This window comes from Penicillium expansum (assembly GCF_000769745.1).
Source record: "Penicillium expansum strain MD-8 chromosome Unknown contig8, whole genome shotgun sequence".
Taxonomy (NCBI): domain Eukaryota; kingdom Fungi; phylum Ascomycota; class Eurotiomycetes; order Eurotiales; family Aspergillaceae; genus Penicillium; species Penicillium expansum.
Genome location: NW_015971309.1, coordinates 123,039 through 139,254, shown reverse-complemented (window position 1 = coordinate 139,254; position 16,216 = coordinate 123,039). Strand labels below are relative to the sequence as shown.

The 16,216-nt window shown below is 49.4% G+C and overlaps 6 protein-coding genes across 6 annotated transcripts; 2 read left to right on the top strand and 4 right to left on the bottom strand.

Moving 5' to 3' along the window:
- Positions 1-1,922: 1,922 nt before the first annotated feature.
- PEX2_003250 (uncharacterized protein) lies at positions 1,923-2,341 on the bottom strand (the record flags this gene model as incomplete). The annotated part of the gene is made up of 2 exons (XM_016737603.1): positions 1,923-2,037; positions 2,238-2,341. The coding sequence occupies 2 exons, from the start codon at positions 2,339-2,341 to the stop codon at positions 1,923-1,925; spliced, it is 219 nt and encodes a 72-aa protein (XP_016598659.1).
- Positions 2,342-4,201: 1,860 nt separating this feature from the next.
- PEX2_003240 (C2H2-type zinc finger protein) lies at positions 4,202-5,368 on the top strand (the record flags this gene model as incomplete). The annotated part of the gene is made up of 3 exons (XM_016737602.1): positions 4,202-4,647; positions 4,712-5,190; positions 5,250-5,368. The coding sequence occupies 3 exons, from the start codon at positions 4,202-4,204 to the stop codon at positions 5,366-5,368; spliced, it is 1,044 nt and encodes a 347-aa protein (XP_016598658.1).
- Positions 5,369-6,329: 961 nt separating this feature from the next.
- PEX2_003230 (uncharacterized protein) lies at positions 6,330-7,904 on the bottom strand (the record flags this gene model as incomplete). The annotated part of the gene is made up of 1 exon (XM_016737601.1): positions 6,330-7,904. The coding sequence occupies one exon, from the start codon at positions 7,902-7,904 to the stop codon at positions 6,330-6,332; it is 1,575 nt and encodes a 524-aa protein (XP_016598657.1).
- A 570-nt stretch (positions 7,905-8,474) lies between these two features.
- On the bottom strand, positions 8,475-9,814 carry PEX2_003220 (putative plasma membrane SNARE protein (Sec9); the record flags this gene model as incomplete). Its single annotated transcript, XM_016737600.1, has 2 exons — positions 8,475-8,534; positions 8,597-9,814. 2 exons carry the CDS (start codon positions 9,812-9,814, stop codon positions 8,475-8,477), a joined length of 1,278 nt encoding a protein of 425 aa, XP_016598656.1.
- A 358-nt stretch (positions 9,815-10,172) lies between these two features.
- On the top strand, positions 10,173-12,495 carry PEX2_003210 (Sec1 family protein; the record flags this gene model as incomplete). The annotated part of the gene is made up of 4 exons (XM_016737599.1): positions 10,173-10,250; positions 10,298-10,493; positions 10,739-10,950; positions 11,005-12,495. 4 exons carry the CDS (start codon positions 10,173-10,175, stop codon positions 12,493-12,495), a joined length of 1,977 nt encoding a protein of 658 aa, XP_016598655.1.
- Positions 12,496-12,706: 211 nt separating this feature from the next.
- On the bottom strand, positions 12,707-15,991 carry PEX2_003200 (telomere length regulation TEL2 family protein; the record flags this gene model as incomplete). Its single annotated transcript, XM_016737598.1, has 6 exons — positions 12,707-13,190; positions 13,245-13,961; positions 14,009-14,552; positions 14,610-14,696; positions 14,750-15,100; positions 15,151-15,991. 6 exons carry the CDS (start codon positions 15,989-15,991, stop codon positions 12,707-12,709), a joined length of 3,024 nt encoding a protein of 1,007 aa, XP_016598654.1.
- Positions 15,992-16,216: the final 225 nt, after the last annotated feature.

Here is a 16,216-nt window from a genome sequence, read left to right as displayed (position 1 = left end):
ACATATTTTTGGACTACTGAACGCCATGCCAATGTATACAGATACGAATTGGGATGAACCAAGCAACCACATATCCACACCAAAATCACAACACATCTTGGCGGTCACACTTTCCATCTCACATCCCCCCCCTCTCACCCACTTCACCATGCACTCAAAAATCAGTACCCTCAAAACGCCACATTTGCCAACACAATTTGCGTTCGTTGAAAGCGACGGAGTCCTGCCGGTGAGATGCCAAGTGGTCCACCAACACGGCATGGGTGCAAAAAAAGGGGGGTTATGCTCAGACTAGAGCCTAGATGTTGCATTGCTTGTTTTTTCTTTTATTGGATTTGGGGTTGGGTTTGGCTGGTCGAGTTCGCGCCTCTTAATTTTAAGGGCTCCATATGAGCTATTCAAAATGGGGCAACTTGAAGCTGAAGTAACCTGGGTCTGTATCTGGGTTATTTTGCCCCTTTCACTGTGCAGTGTGGACTTGGGATTTGGGTGCCCGACTGACTGCCCAAGTGCTTTTTTCGGTTTTTTTCCTTTCTTTTGGGGGATGTCCACCCCGACCGTCTAGACACGGTCGGGACTCTGGCTAGACTCGAGCGGCCCGCACTGAGACTTTTCTCCTGTTCATATGTAGTTGGGATGTATACAAGACAAACCTAGTATAACATAGATACTGATAGATCCATACGGAGTAGATTCATATAATATAGATCCATTTATTGTCTCAGCTGGTAACCTTGGCTCTGATTACTAGGAAACCAGACAACCTCGTTCTGAGGTTACATAGATGCATGTTTACAATAAACAAAACACTAAAAGTGCTAGGATAAAGTGCTTGGAGTCAGTTGATGGAGAGAAACCTAATCGATACTCCAATCTTAATCCGGTAACCCGGGACCCACGGTTGTCTTCGAGGCACACTTCCGCCATCCATGGATAGCCACTCCTCTCTCCTATACTGCATTCGGCCGAGCGAGCTTCTTAGGTCAATCTTGAAACTCGGGAATTGGTGAAGACTGAACTCCCGATATTCGTCTACGGCCCACAAGTTGTTTAAGTGCTAGTTTCCAAGGTTGGCGGCAGGTCTAAGTTTTTCTGGAAAACCCGTGCACCCAAGGATGCCGTGGTTGCCATGGTTCAGTGGAATGCGGAGAAGCTGAACAGCCTAAAAGCAAGAAACTTCCAAGGTTCGAACTGGATTTATTCGGGCCTTGGTTTTGGGTCTGCGTGGTCCCAAGCTCCCCGCTTAGATCTCCGCAGTGGCGAGAACACTCTTGAATATGTCTTGTCCTCTCGTCCGGGAGAGCAGCGGTTGATCCTGATCCCCGAATGTTTTATGGTTTAGGCTACGGAGTACAGAATGTACCATATATGTATAACGTACTTCGGTCTTACGCTATACCTTTGTTTTCTCCCCGGGCTCAACGCTAATCATTATGATTTAATGGAGACTTTTGTCCGGAGTACTCCGCATGTGATTGGACCTCATGAACTCAAAATTATGTAAGTTTTCTTCAGCCTCTTCCTCGGATTTTACTCGACGATCCCCTCTCGTGCCTTGTGATCAGCACTGCACGGAGTACAGAGAGTACGGAGTACCTGTATCACAGAGAGCGACCCCCGGGGGGTGACATCAATCCCCGAGTCTCGGGGACCATAATGAAATGAATCGATATCGGAAATTTATTTATTGCGAATTTACACACTATTGAATAGCAAATTTGATCGGATAGAACAGGAAATATCTGGTTCCACTGCACGAGGCATAAGAATAATCTCCTAACAATCCACCAAGGAGAGAAGAAACAAAAAAGGGCAATAGATTGGGTGTGATATGTCCCATTCAGGCTTTGTGCTCTAACGCGCTATTGCGGGAGCCGCGCCCGCCAATCTGTCCAAAGCGGCCCTTTTTCCCGTTTTCCCACTCATCCCCCTCCCCCCATGAAAGGTTGCGCTGTTCCGCCCCTCTGACGTTGATGTCCAGCTGTCTCAATCCCTGACAGGGGAGGGAAACAAAAACATGGCTTGCAGCCCGTGGTCCTTATCATCCATCATAGACCTACGACATAATACGAGGTTGTCATGGATTCCGTTTTCGTCCGCCCGAGTGCCTTAGGGGTGGACTTAAGGGTGGTTTCTATGTGATACAACTCGCATGGCCCGGCTAATGGCAGCGTTGGTATTCAAACTTATTCCTTCTTCCTGCAGGAGGCTTTTTTTTGTGTACCGCTGTGCGCGACCTCATTGCACGCTCGTATTTTTGTGTGCGTTTGTGGTTCTGCGACCGAGGGAACACTAAACGGTGTGACGGATAGGAATTTTTGTTTTGAAGGTCGGAGGACATCCCCGTATGGGATACGAGTAAGAGAGTGTGGTTCCCGCTCTCGCTCTAAGGTAGTTTTGTCCCGTGTGGGAGTGTGCTTCATTGGACTGCACTGCACATCCTTCATATGTTTATGGAGCATAACATACTAAGACGACTCTGTATATTCGGCCTAATTTCTGAAACAGGAGCCCTTCGACTTTGGATGTCAAACGTCATCGCATTTTTCCCAAATTCCCTGACCGAATGGAATTAGAATGCAGTCAATAATGTTGGCGGCTAGTGATTCGATGCTCCCTTCTCTGTATGTAAGGTCGGGTTGACGCGCTAAACCCTCTCTGTGCCGTGTCAAAGGCCCCCTCCATGGCTTAAGCCATTCCTTTTTATCTTTTAATTTTTTTTTGGAAAGAATAATAGAAATTATGTTTCCTATGTTATATGTGCCCTCCAGGGCTATGATCCTGCAGCTTGCCAATAATGAGAGACTCCAGTATGCCATCCCAGATGTGGGTATGTCTTTAAGCCATGTCCTTTTCAAAGGGTCTACTATGTATTGGATCTACTTGAACTAATGGACATAGTATGATAATAACATTGAATAGACTGGACTCCGTGCTCCATCAAGAACTATCACTATAATCACTCATATTAACCCCCACGGCAACGGGTATACCCTTTGACACTGGGATCTGCCCCGCTACATTGAAACAGCGGACTCAGGGCGAACCTTGGTGAGTTTATTTCTTGGCGGTCCCTTCCTTTTTCTTTTTCTTTTTTTTTTTTCTTTTCTCTCTGTTTTGTCTCTTTTCTCTCTTTTCACATATTATTATAAATCATTATGGTTTTTTTTTATGTTCATTTTAATTCTTAAATTTCCTTTTTTTTTCTTTCCTCCTCCCTCAGACACGGCACGGTTGGACCACTCATCAGTGTTCATCATGGCTAGTCTACAATTGAACATTCCCCTAGTCTACACCCCCTTTGATTCTGAGGTCACCGACTGCTTTTTGGGTCTCATGATATTCTCCTTTTTTGTCCCCTTATTATATTGTATATAGATAATATTTTTTTTTGCGTTATGCTTTCACTCTGGCTACTCTCTAGTCCGTACCTTCTATGGCTCATTATAATTGCTGTTCCGATGCCGGAGTCGAGCAACTTTTGACATTCCCATTTAAATACTGAATTACAGATTCCTTAGATCTTCCATTCCTCAGCCTAGTTGATGCTTAAGCAATTAATATATTTTAGACCCTGATTGACAAAGGGTAATACATGACTAGTATGCTTAGGGTAAATATAAAGAGTAATTTCATATCCGAGGAACTGGTTCCCGTTGAGGACCACTTTTGCCTAAGCAATGTCTTTAATTCACCAATCCTGAGAGGGGGAAAAAAAAAAAGGAATTATTAATAATAAAAATTCTTAAAATGAGAAAAACCAAAAAAATGATAAAAATGATAAAAATCAAATAAAATCAAAGTCAAAAAATGATAAAATAAATCAGAATTAAAATAATAAAATAAGAAAATAAGAAAATAAAACAATAAAAATAAAATAAATACCGGTATTATATTTTTCAACGATCTGCAACCCCCGACGGGACGTCGTCAGTGGCACTTTGGAGTATATGGGATCATGCCTCACACCTTATATTCCTTCATAAGCTTCGCCGATCCCCTTCCCCAGACTGTCTCTGCTTTCACTTTTCTCCCTTTAAAAATATAAAATAATTGTTGATCATCGGGTTTATTACTTTCTCTTCATATTCCTCCGGATCAACACAGACGATCACTCTATTCCAAAGGAAAACCCTTTGGACTCAATCTCCCAACCCTCTCTACAGTTTCTACTCGCGATCGATTCGCGACGCTATTCCCCATGACGATGGTTATGGAAAACCAGAACCGCCCCTATGGCGGCATGAGCTTCGACAATGTCTATCACCACACCCCACCACAATTCACAGATCCGTGGGCGGCGCACACTTCGTCGCACTCGACACCCCCAGTCTACGCGACTTCCATGGGCAATGGTGCCAGTATGGGACTTAGCCAGGTCAAGCAAGAGGAAGTGAACCGCTCCGCCATGTCTATGCCTTACCCCAACATCCCTGTGTCCGCCCCGTCAATGGTGGCTGGGAGCACTTACGCGGCCGCCAGCTATGGCCCAGAGGTAATGGGAATGCAACACGAGGTGCCGCGCACAACTTTCGACCAGGCTCCTTCCTACACCACCGCTCCTCCAATGAGCAGTTTCGCGCCTTCCAGCTATGCATACGCCCCCATTCACCCCTCCCCGCAAGACGCCCGTCGTATCTCGCACTCGTAAGTTGAAATCCGAGTCCGAATCATTTACATCGGAATCGCAAAAACTTACAAAAATTCACAGAGACGCCGCTCGCGTTGGCGCTTCAGCTTCGGCCCCCACTTTCGGTGATGCGCTCGACGCCAGCCGCGGAATGGTCGCTCTCAGCCAGGACCTGACCCCGCGCAACATCTATGGCCCTGGCCCTCGCGGCACGCGAGGCTCAGCCGATTCCTACGGTTTCCCCTCCGCCCAATCGTCCGCCTCATCCATCTCCTCCGGCGGCAACTACCCCTACTACAGCGCCTCGGTCGGCTCGGTCGACTCCTCCGTGACAGACTACAGCTCCACAACCTCCGAGTCATACGAATCGCGCACTCTCCCCCGGCCGACCAGCCTTCTGGCCGGCAGCGCTCCCCCTGGCCCGCAATCGATGATGAGCCAATTCAGCTCCAAGATGCCCTCGAACACCCAGAAGAAGCACAAGTGCAAGGTCTGCGACAAGCGGTTCACGCGCCCATCTTCGCTGCAGACGCATATGTACAGCCACACTGGTGAAAAGCGTAAGTTTGCTCTCTTTTGAAGACCAATCATTTGAAATTCATGCTCTAACATTTTCCAGCATTCGCGTGTGATGTCGAAGGCTGCGGGCGGCACTTCTCTGTTGTCTCAAACCTGCGCCGACACAAGAAGGTCCACAAGGGCGAGAAGGACACCGGCTCTGGCGATGACGACGAGTAATCTGCGAATATCCTTTCATATGACTACATTCTTCTACTCGACACGGAAATCCTGTCGACTGCTCTCTCTCTCCCCTACCCCCTTCGCGCACAAAGCGCCAGACCTTCCACCCCGCCACAAACTCGTTCTCCATATGCCATTAGCCAATCCATGAACCAACTGTGTTGGCATGTTTTATACAAACGGCTCGGGCATTCTCGTCTCCTTGTACAACAGCATGGATCACCTTTTCATCCCATTTTTCTATCAACTCCCGACAAACATTTCCTGATCGGAGAGAGAGACGCTTATACATACCATACTTCTTCCAAAACGGTTTGTGATTTATGGGTATAATGGGTTCTGTTCGAGGGCTACAGGCAAGAGAGAGCCTTTTCTTTTCTTTTTTTTCTTATATCTCCATGTTTCCTTTGTTTCACCCACGTTACGACCATAGAGGTTTCCGGCTGGATGCGTTGTTTTCATTTCGTTTCTTATTCTTTCGCTAGACCTGGGCGTCACCTTTCTGCTTTTTTCTCGATACCATGGGGGCTTGTGATGATTCGATGTTTCTTTATTTTCTCTACAGGCCATACCCTGACTCTTTGTTTCGCTTCTTAATCTTCCATGGCTTGCATTCTGCACGGCTCAAACCCATTTATCATTTATCATTTACATTTTTCTTTTTTCCCCAGTCGCCTTTTTCCACCAAGTCTGCGTTTCAAGTGCATGGGTTCACGTGCAAGTTTGGGTTGGTGTTGGTGATGATACCCATAGGAAGAAGCATTGTTCCTATCCTTTTGATACTGGCTGGGCCTGGCCTTGTTCGAGTTTCACATTACAGTCGCTACTAAATATATTGTCTAATCAATACAAGACATTCTGAACATCCTATGATTCTCTGTAGTTATGTAGTTGCATCTCTTGGTATGCAATCCTTTGACCTTCTCTATAGACATCTAGTCTCTTGGTACAATGAGTATCATAAGCGTTCTAGTCTTCCACTCTTTCCAACTCGCTCTGCTGCTGCTCGACCAGCGCGACGCCCAAAGATAGTCCCAGCAGTCAATCCACTTCCACCAGGGTAGTTATCATAGAAGATACCTCCAAGCATCTCACCCACACAATACAAACCAGGAACCTCATCATTCGTGGTCTCCGAAATGACTGCCGCAGTTTCCGGATTCACAGCCAATCCACCAAAAGTGAACGTGATGCCCGCCGTAACCTTGACAGCCAGGAAAGGCGGCTTGTCAATAGGCAAAGCCCAATTCGACTTTGGAACAGCCAGCCCTTTAGTAGCAAGCCCATCCTTGACAGCAGGATCCCACCTCTTCTGCCCATCCCCACCCTCAACAGAAGCATTGTACTCCTTAACACTCTCCACAAAACGCCTAGGATCAACAAGTCCAACTTCTGCACACTTCCCCGCAAGTTCCTCCAACGAATCTCCTTCAATGCGTCGAACAACCTCACCACGATACTCCTCCTCACGCAGCCACGCCACAGTCCGCGCATCCCAAACCTGGAACGCAATCTGTCCAGGTTGCTCAAGCACCCGCCGCCCAACCATCGCATACGTATAATTCCGCATATCAAACCCTTCATCAACAAACCGCTCCCCATCCCGATTAGCCATGATCCCCAACGGATACCCACTCTTCGTGAACTCGTTGGAAACCCCCCTATTCCCCGAATCCGCCGGCGCATCCGCATCCCACGCCACACTATGACATCCACTCCAGTTCCCGGCCGCTTTAGCCGACACATCCCGCTGCGCAATCCGCAACATCTCACCCGTATTATACGGCGTGCCACGCACGCGCGCACTATCCCACCCAGGACCAAGCCACTGCGCACGCAGCTGGGGGTTTGCCTCGAAACCACCTGCAGCGAGAATGACCGCGCCGACAGCGATGGTGAGTTTATTGTGTGCGCCAGTACTGTTGTCACTATTGACAACTTCAACACCGATAACAGCACCGCTAGTCGGATCAGTCGCTAGCGCTGTAGCAGCCGTGTCGAAGAACACATCCACGCCGGCGTTCTTCACCGCGCGCAGCTCATCCTCTACAAGACCCTTACCGCCATCTTGGGTTTTCAGCGCGAGTCCGCCCCAGAACTTGATTCTGCCGTTGACTTCGTAGGCCTGGCGGTTGAAGGAGAGCTGGAAGCGGATGCCGTTGGCGGATAGCCAGCCTACGGCGGCGCGCGAGTCGTGGACTAGAGCTGCTGATAGCGCAGGGTCGGTGCGGTTTCCTGTCATGCGCTGCAGGTCGGCGGTGAAGTCTTGCTCGGTGTAACTTGGCATGTCGATGCGGGATGTTTGTGTTGCGTCGATGTTGTTGACTAGTGGGAGGAGGTCGTGTAGGCCGTTGTGGACGGTGCGGAAGGCGCCGGCTGTGAAGTAACTGTTGCCGCCTGCCCATGAGACGGGGCTTTTATCGATCACGGTTATTCGTAGGGTTGGGTTGGTTTGTGCGGCTGAGAGGGCGGCACTGAGGCCGGCGTTGCCGCTGCCTATCACGAGGATATCGGTTTTTTGGGGTAGAGGCATGATGAGATCTTGGTCAGAGATTGTAAGCTGGAGAGGAAATGCCTTGTAAGAATAAGTGGCTTGTTCTTAGGTTGGAAGTGTGGTTTTATACCCCGATACCTTTAGGGCTCTGCGGAGGTTCATTCTCCGGGTGCTCACCCCACACTCCCCGCAGCCGGGGTGTCGATCTCCGTAGAATTTGGATATTGCGATTGAAGGTTTGAGTAGTGGAATGTCAAGAGTGCTCTGGTCTCTTGGGAATACCGGGCATTATTGAAGGATCAATTTAGCTCGTATTGCATACCCAAAGGCGTTGGAGCATCACAAAGTGCATGGGCTGGGCTATTCCCTATGTTGTAGTCAATTGAGTTGGCATGATACACTCGGAATGAATCGCAATGAGATTATGATAATTGATGTTCAACTAATATTCTAGTCGCCGGTTCTAGTATGACCACGACAGACAATGAAGAACCAGCCCCAACGCCAATATGTGATCCATGTCCAACGGACAGAAGGCACACAGAAAATTACTGAGCTCGACAGCACCAGGCATACCGCAGCCCCATTTGCCTTGAAAAAGCAACGCATCTAACGAATCCGGTCCAGCTTGGCCCGGTTCATGGCAATCTGATCGTCGACAAAGTCGCTCTATAGCCAGTTAGTCTCATCTTTATGCCCCATACCATATTGAACAAATTTAAAAAACTCACCTTGCCCATGATACGCTCCAGATGTCTGTTCTGCTCGTCCAGCTCCTTGCCAGTGGCCTTGGCAAGACCGTTCAACCGACCAGTAGCACCACTGAGCAGATCCAAGTTCTGCTCGATTTCGTCCTCCATTGCCTCGTCCTCGCTATCCGCCTCGAATTGGTACTTGGCACGCTCGGTGACACTAGCCTTCTTTCCCTTGCCCTGTTTCGCCGCATCGCGGTCAATATCACGGAACACCTTCTCCATGCGCTGATTAGTCGCGTGTGCCTCGGACCGTGTACCTTCGCGGATATCACGATCATCACGGTGTGTATTAAGGACCTTCTCATCGCGGTCGCGCCGGCGTCGCGAGGCCGTGAATGGGTTGGACACGTGCACAGCGAACATGCTCTTGTTGAGAGTCTTGAGCTCCTTTGCCTTGTCTTCCGCAATGCGGCCTTCGATGGTCGTCATATCCAGACTCTTCTCCGTGTCGTGGACTGACTCGCCCTGCGCACCGAGTCGGGCCAGAGTGGCACGACCGGTTTCTTCGGCCTGTGCGGCAGCTCGGAGGGCATTCCGTGTCGAGGCCACATCGCCCTGCTTCACGAAGCGCATCTCGTTCTTCGTCGCCTGAACTTCCTCTTCCTCCTCTTCTTCAGCTGTCAGCTGTCGATCTTGGAAGGTCGCCATGCTGTATTCGTTGCTGCCGCCACCGTAGTTGTTCTGTCCTTGACCATTTTGGCCCTCGGAGTACGGCGGTGGTGAACCGGCCGAGTTGTTGTCCGGTGATTGCTTCTTGTTCTTGTTGGCGCCGCCGAACAGCTCGTTGCGAGCGGAGTCTGCAGCCGCGGGGTCATTGGGATCGCCGCCGCCCAGACCTCCGTAGCCACCGCTTCCATACCGCGAGCCGGAGGCTGGAGAACCGGCGCCTGCGCCGGATCCGCCAAATCGATCACTGCCGTAGCCGCCTTGGTTTCCGTATTTGTTGGCCGAGTACTTGTTGTCGGAGGGGATGGAGTGGGGGCTCTGCGACGCGGGGCCGCCGTTGGCAGCAGGGTAGTTGGCAGGTAAGGGGGCAACACCTGCGCCAATCTTGGCTTTAGTGTATGGGTCTACCGGAATTGGCTGGGCGTAAGGGTTTGAGGTGTTCGATGGGCTCTTGTCCTTCTTCCGTGAGCCAAAGAGTGCTCGGCGGCTCGAGTCCTCGTCGCCATCGGATTTCTTGAAAAGACCCATGATGTTGGGGGATGTAAGCTTGTAAAGATCTGTTGAATGAGATTAAAATGATCGAGTGTAAATGGAAGTACAAGAAAGTAAGGAGAAAGAAAATGAAATGAGACAAGAGAAAGAATTAATGTGAGACGCCTTCAGGGGAGCTCGATATTCGAGATCGCCGCCTGATGGTAATATACATACGAGAGACATACCAAAGTTACCCACTAAGTCTGTTAGGTATGGCGCATTAATAACCATACTAATACCAAACATACGCAGTTACATCAGCAGTGGCAGTGCTAACCTAATGCGGGCGCAGTGGCACTTCAACGTCTCTGTTTATTTTTGGCCACAACATTGCCTCTGCTGCCTGGATGAAATGGCTCCTTTATCGGGGTCTGATGCGGACTACTTTAGAGACAAGGCGCGGAGAGATCTCTTGACTTTACTAGAAGGCGTGCGTACAGCTCCTTGATATTTTGATCTGCTCTAACTATTATCCAGGCCCGGGGTAAGAAGAACCTCGTCATAAGCCAGGAGCTGGCCGGCCCAGTGGGGCTATTCGTCAAGTTCTCCGTGCTCCAGGAGTATGGTGTGGACCGGGTCTTCTTGCTGGAAAATGCAAACATCGACTCATCACAACGCAATGTTGTATTCCTTGTTCGTGGCGAGAAAGCTCGCCACGTTCGAATTGTGGCAGGTATGACATTGTCTCTTTTTTGCCCCCTCTCGGCTTGTTAGGCTGCGTAGATTGGATCTCTTCATTTGGGTCCATGATGGGCCATCATTAGATTACATAGAGGCTTTTCTACTCTATGTAATCTGGAGAAATATTCCCTATATTGATATTCACCATTACAACATTTTATAAGCTCATTTCATTAGGGCCCTTTCCTGCTATCTCTGATTGAGTGCCATCAGGATGAGCTGACATTTCTACTCTAGAACAAATCAAACGCCTACAGAATAATGGGAACGTTGAACATGAGTTCTCCATCTTCTTCGCTCCAAGACGGACCCTTGTAAGCAATGCGGTCTTGGAGGAGGCAGGAATCATCGGTGACGTGAACATCGCCGAGCTTCCTCTCTATTTTATGCCTCTCGAACAAGATATCTTGTCACTAGAATTGGATGAGTCGTTTGGAGACTTGTACTTGGTAAGTCGATAGGTTGCACGTTTGAAGGAGACATTTTCTGACTTTGCTATTCAGCACAAAGATCCCGGGTGTATCTTCCATGCCGCTAAGGCTCTCATGGGTGTCCAGCAGCGCCATGGTTATTTCCCACGAATTGTCGGAAAAGGCGACAATGCCCGGCGCCTGACAGATCTCCTATTGCGCATGAGGAAAGAACTTGATGCAGAGGAGAGCTCCGGACTTGTTGATCCCTCTGCACGAGGGCTGTTGCCAAGTGCAAGTATAGAGAACTTGATCATCATAGACCGTGACGTGGACTTTGGGACGCCCCTTCTCACACAGCTCACCTATGAAGGCTTAATTGATGAATATGTCGGTATAAAGAACAACCAAGCAGACGTTGATACAAGCATTGTCGGTCCTGCTCCCTCGCAACAGTCCCAAGAGTCATCCAAGCCACCCCAGCAAGCCAAGCAGGGGCTGAAAAGAAAGATCCAACTGGATGCCTCGGATCAGTTGTTCAGTCAACTGCGAGATGCAAACTTTGCAATCGTGGGCGATATCCTGAATAAGGTGGCACGCCGCTTAGAAAACGAGTACGAGAGCCGCCACACGGCTAAAACAACAGGCGAGCTTCGAGAGTTTGTCAACCGATTACCAACCTACCAGCTGGAGCACCAGAGTCTTCGAACCCATACCAACCTCGCAGAGGAAATAATGCGACTCACCCGCTCCGAAACCTTCCGCAAAACTTTAGAAGTCCAGCAAAACAACGCAGCCGGTGCCGACTCCACATACCAGCACGAGACAATCGAAGAGCTTATAGCCCGAGATGTCCCGCTAAAGACCGTCCTACGGCTCCTGTGTCTGGAATCCTGCATGTCTGGGGGTCTCCGCCCTCGCGACCTAGAGAATTTTAAGAGACAGGTTGTCCATGCGTACGGCCACCAGCACCTCCTCACGTTCTGGGCGCTAGAGAAAATGGAACTTCTCCAGCCCAGATCTTCAGCAACCACGATGCTCCTTCCTACATCCGGCGCGCAAGCAGGATCAAAGACGAATTATGGCTACCTGCGCAAGAACCTTCGTCTTGTCATCGAGGAGGTCAGCGAGAAGGATCCGAACGACATTTCTTACGTGTACAGTGGCTTCGCACCCCTTAGTGTTCGCCTGGTTCAATGCGTGTTACAAAAGTCCTATATGGTGTCGTTGATCAAGGGAGGTACGCCGGCCGTCTCGCTGAATACCGCTAATACAACATCGCCTGGCTGGCTTGGCTTTGAGGACGTTGTGAAGAGTGCTCGAGGTGCAACTTTCAGTATTGTCCAGAAGGGCGATGATAAGGCTGTGCGGGCTCGTCAAACACTGAGCGGTAACTCTGCTACAAAGGCTGTGTATGTCTTTTTCTTAGGAGGCATTACGTTCACGGAGATCGCCGCGTTGCGCTTCATTGCTGCACAAGAGGCTCCACGGAGGAAGATTATTATCTGTACCACGAGTATCATTAGTGGTGATCGGATGATGGAGGCGGCTATCGAGAAGGGTAGCTTTGCCAAGGCGGAGTAAATGGTTTAATCTATGCCTCAGTGATCATAATGATAGCTACATATGTATGTCATTATCGGAAGAAAGGGAGCAGCACGCTCTACCGTCTTCTATCTAATATAAAGGCCAAGGCGCGCCGATGGCTGTTTGATTCGTTTGGCGTGGAATTTTTCAATGATGTTCACATAGTTTCGTCATCTGCTTCGATTCTTGATTTCAACCAAAGATTAACTTAATAGCTAAATCCAGAATGGACGCCCATCAACCGGCCCTGGTACCGCTCTATCACCTCCCCAAGCCGTACCATAACACCAGCAGAAAGGGTGCGTATCTGCTCCTGCGGATCAGTAACCGCTGAGCTGGGATCAGCCCGCGCAGCTGAAGGCGGCGTCCGGTCGAAGACCTGGGAAGCCCACTCGCGCAACTCGATCACCTGCGTAGCGTATTCGGTAACAAGACGCTGTTCACCATTTGAGCCAGACGCAATATTGAGATCCACTATAGCGAGGAAGAGAGATAGGAGTGCGGCAGTGACAGTTGGTTCGCTGGAAACTGAAGCTGTGTGTAGCGGTAAGAGGAGGGAGAGGGTTTCATGGGTGAGGGCTGGGAGGAAGGGGGTGTGGGGACCTGTTGTGGAGAGGATAAGGGAAAGGGTTTGGAGGAAGAGGGTCAGGAGATGGGGGATAAAGAATGGGTTGTATGATGACGTGGAGGATCTAGGGCAATGTTAGTGTATATGATTTGAAATGAGATGGGGAGATGAAACATACGATGAGAACTGCAGCATCATTATTTCAAATCTGCCCTGCAGTGGGAAGAAGAAGCCCTCGGCAAGCACCTTGTGCAGATCCTTGATTGTGGAGTTTTGGCGCTGGGTGTCACGCTGCTGGCGCTTCTTCTCGACTTCCATACGCGATGAGAAGGTGCGAACTTTGAGAGCGTTGGGACCAGTCATTGTATCTGCTGCGTTGGCTGCGAGCGGTTCCAAGGATGTGCGAGACATTTCCCGGGTGAGCGTTGCGATGGGAGACTCATTTGATCCTGAGTACATCGCCTCTAGGGCAGGCGAGAGCCGTTTGGATGGGAATGAGGTATCGCCGGTAGTTGGGAGACGCAATGCTTTAGCATCACCTTCTCCATTCCCGGCTAACTCGCGGGCACTCAAACCCAGAGCTGTAAGAACAGCGGATCTCTGGACTTGAGAAAGGTCTCCATCGAAGTAGATGGCAGTAAACCAGCGGCCCATCTTGAAGGGCTCGGACACAATCAATGCAATCATGCTTTGTAGGCGAGATTCATGGAATGATGGATGGTTGTTGTCGTTTTGAAGACCCACGATAGTCAGAGCTAACTCCTCGATCTGCTCGGCAAGTTCAGTTCCGAATCCTATCTTCCGTCGAATTAAGGATGGGGCAGTGGTGATGCCGAGATGATAGCGCTCGACATTCTCGGTGTCTCGGAGAGATGGGATCAAATCACGGATGTATCTTAGAGTTGTTAGCAAGATCAATATCAGTAGGCAATTTGTACTTACACAGGCGCTGTCGGCTTATTCCGTTGGATCAAAGTGGGATCATCCTCGGAATCATATGCATCGTCGTCCGGCTTTTCATATGGAATGAGATCGTCATCTTCATCCTCATCCTCATTTTCGTCACTATCCTCGACTTCTTCAATCGCAACAATCTTGCTTGTATGCTGACGCGAAAATTGTGCTTTCGGTTGTTTTTTAGGCTTGGGGCGGACTATTTCTGGGTTTGCTGGCAATGGCTCTTGCAATGCTTTGATGGATTCCGGCGAACCGACCTCGTCTTGGACCTTTGTCAAATCCAAATACCATAGAGCTTCCTCGCTTCGCATTTCCTCTAGGTCAAATTTCAGCACTTTGCCTGGCTCCTCAATGAGTTCAGATATTCCTGTTCCAACGATCATGCCAAGAAGTCGTGCTCTGTTAGAGGACGCAGCAAGTCGATTAGAGACTGCGTTGAGATATGCTCGTGATCGGCCTACTTCTTTCACTTGCGCTTGATCTAGCCGATAGAGGTGGCCGGCGGCGAGAAGAATCACCTGTGCAGTTGCTATTCAATGTCAGAGCTAATATTTTGGGAACGGAGGATTGTGGATTGTTGACAAACCATTCTGAACCACATTTGGAACGTGTTTGATAGAGAATTTGTCACCAAATTGCTCGAGGCTGCGTATGAGCAGTGGCTTTAATACACCTGTTGGAGGTCCTTAGCTTCGTTGTCTCTTTCCTTCGGCAACACGAACTTACTACCGCGGTTAATGAAAGTGGCTAATAGTGCACGACGCAGTCCCAACGTGTTTATCGAGCCACCTTGCGATTTTGACAGCCATTCCACGACCTGGTTTTCCAGGTCTGGCCGAGAAGAGATGACGGTAGAAATCAAAGCTGCCATTCCTTTAATGGGCTCTGAAGGAGTGATTGACTGGCCCACTGTCCCCGATAGGTCATCTGAAAAGTGCTTTCGTTGTATATCACGGAAGATCGCTTCTACAAATGCAAGCTGCTCTGTCCGTCTGAGGTGGTCTAATAAAATTCCGAAGTGCGCTGGCGAGGACTGCCGAACAAGTAGATCCGAGTATATTTTTTTGACAAACTGATCTGTGCGATGTTAGCCTGGGGCTCAAAAAAATCCCTCGCTGTATATTCACCTGTATATCCAAGGCTTGAGGCGCGCCCTGTCAACAAAGCAACCGAGGCCCAGTCGCTTTCGTTATCTGGGGCTAGTCTCGTCGCCATATGAGAAACGTTGCGCCCAAGCCATGATGCATATTGGGAACCATTCCCAACCCAGGAGATTGAAGATACTGATCTTGACTCATCAACAACAGTGAGAGCCTCGGCTGCTGTTGATAGAATCTTGCCAGCAGCAACAAGCGACACAAGCTCTCTCCACGTAACTTGCTGTCGAGTTTTGTTGTCATAGATGACTGAAATGTCAGAAGAAAGACGGAGCAAAAAGTCTTTTGGTTCTAGCAAAGCAGCAAGCACAGCCAAGAGATCCCGAATACCAAGTTGGCTGCTTGAACCTTGCACTTGCTGGGCAGAAGCGCGGGCTGCGTTGATTAGAGATCGTAGCTGAGCCACCAAGGAACCGATACCGGCCACGCTGCTAAGACATCTCAATAATGCTGCTCGAGCTTTGGCGTCTTTCCCTTTGCTGTCTTTTGCATCTAGCGATCCCCAATGATCTGGAATCGTGGTGCTGACTAAGAGTTGGAGAATCTGGCCTGTGATGGGACTTGCAATCCGGAGGTCGAAGTCCTTTGTAGTTTTGGATTTGCTGAACGGATCAAGAGCTCCCAAAATGGCAGACAGCTGTTCACGATCGGGGCTAGTTTTGAGTAGATCTATAATGCGACGTGATGATAGATGTTCAGGATCGAAGTCATTTCTTGCTAGCGGATCAGCACGCAGAGGCTCGACAGCAGATGCAACAAGGGCATCTGAATCTCGCTTTACAGTTTTCACTGCCGTCAGAAGGCCTTCCATCTTTGATTTGAATATCACTTCGGGTGAAGAGGTTGTGCCTGAGGTGAAGATTACTGTAGGCGGGCTTGGGATTAGTCAGCCATACTAACCCCCGAGGCAGCCCACGCGCAGGTGATGTTGTCAACTCAGCCTCTTCAGTCTTGGTGACTTGAATACTTTGATAATCCGATCGAAAGCTAGACTAGATCTGTGCCTGATACCACTTTTATTAAGGTCACTCTATCT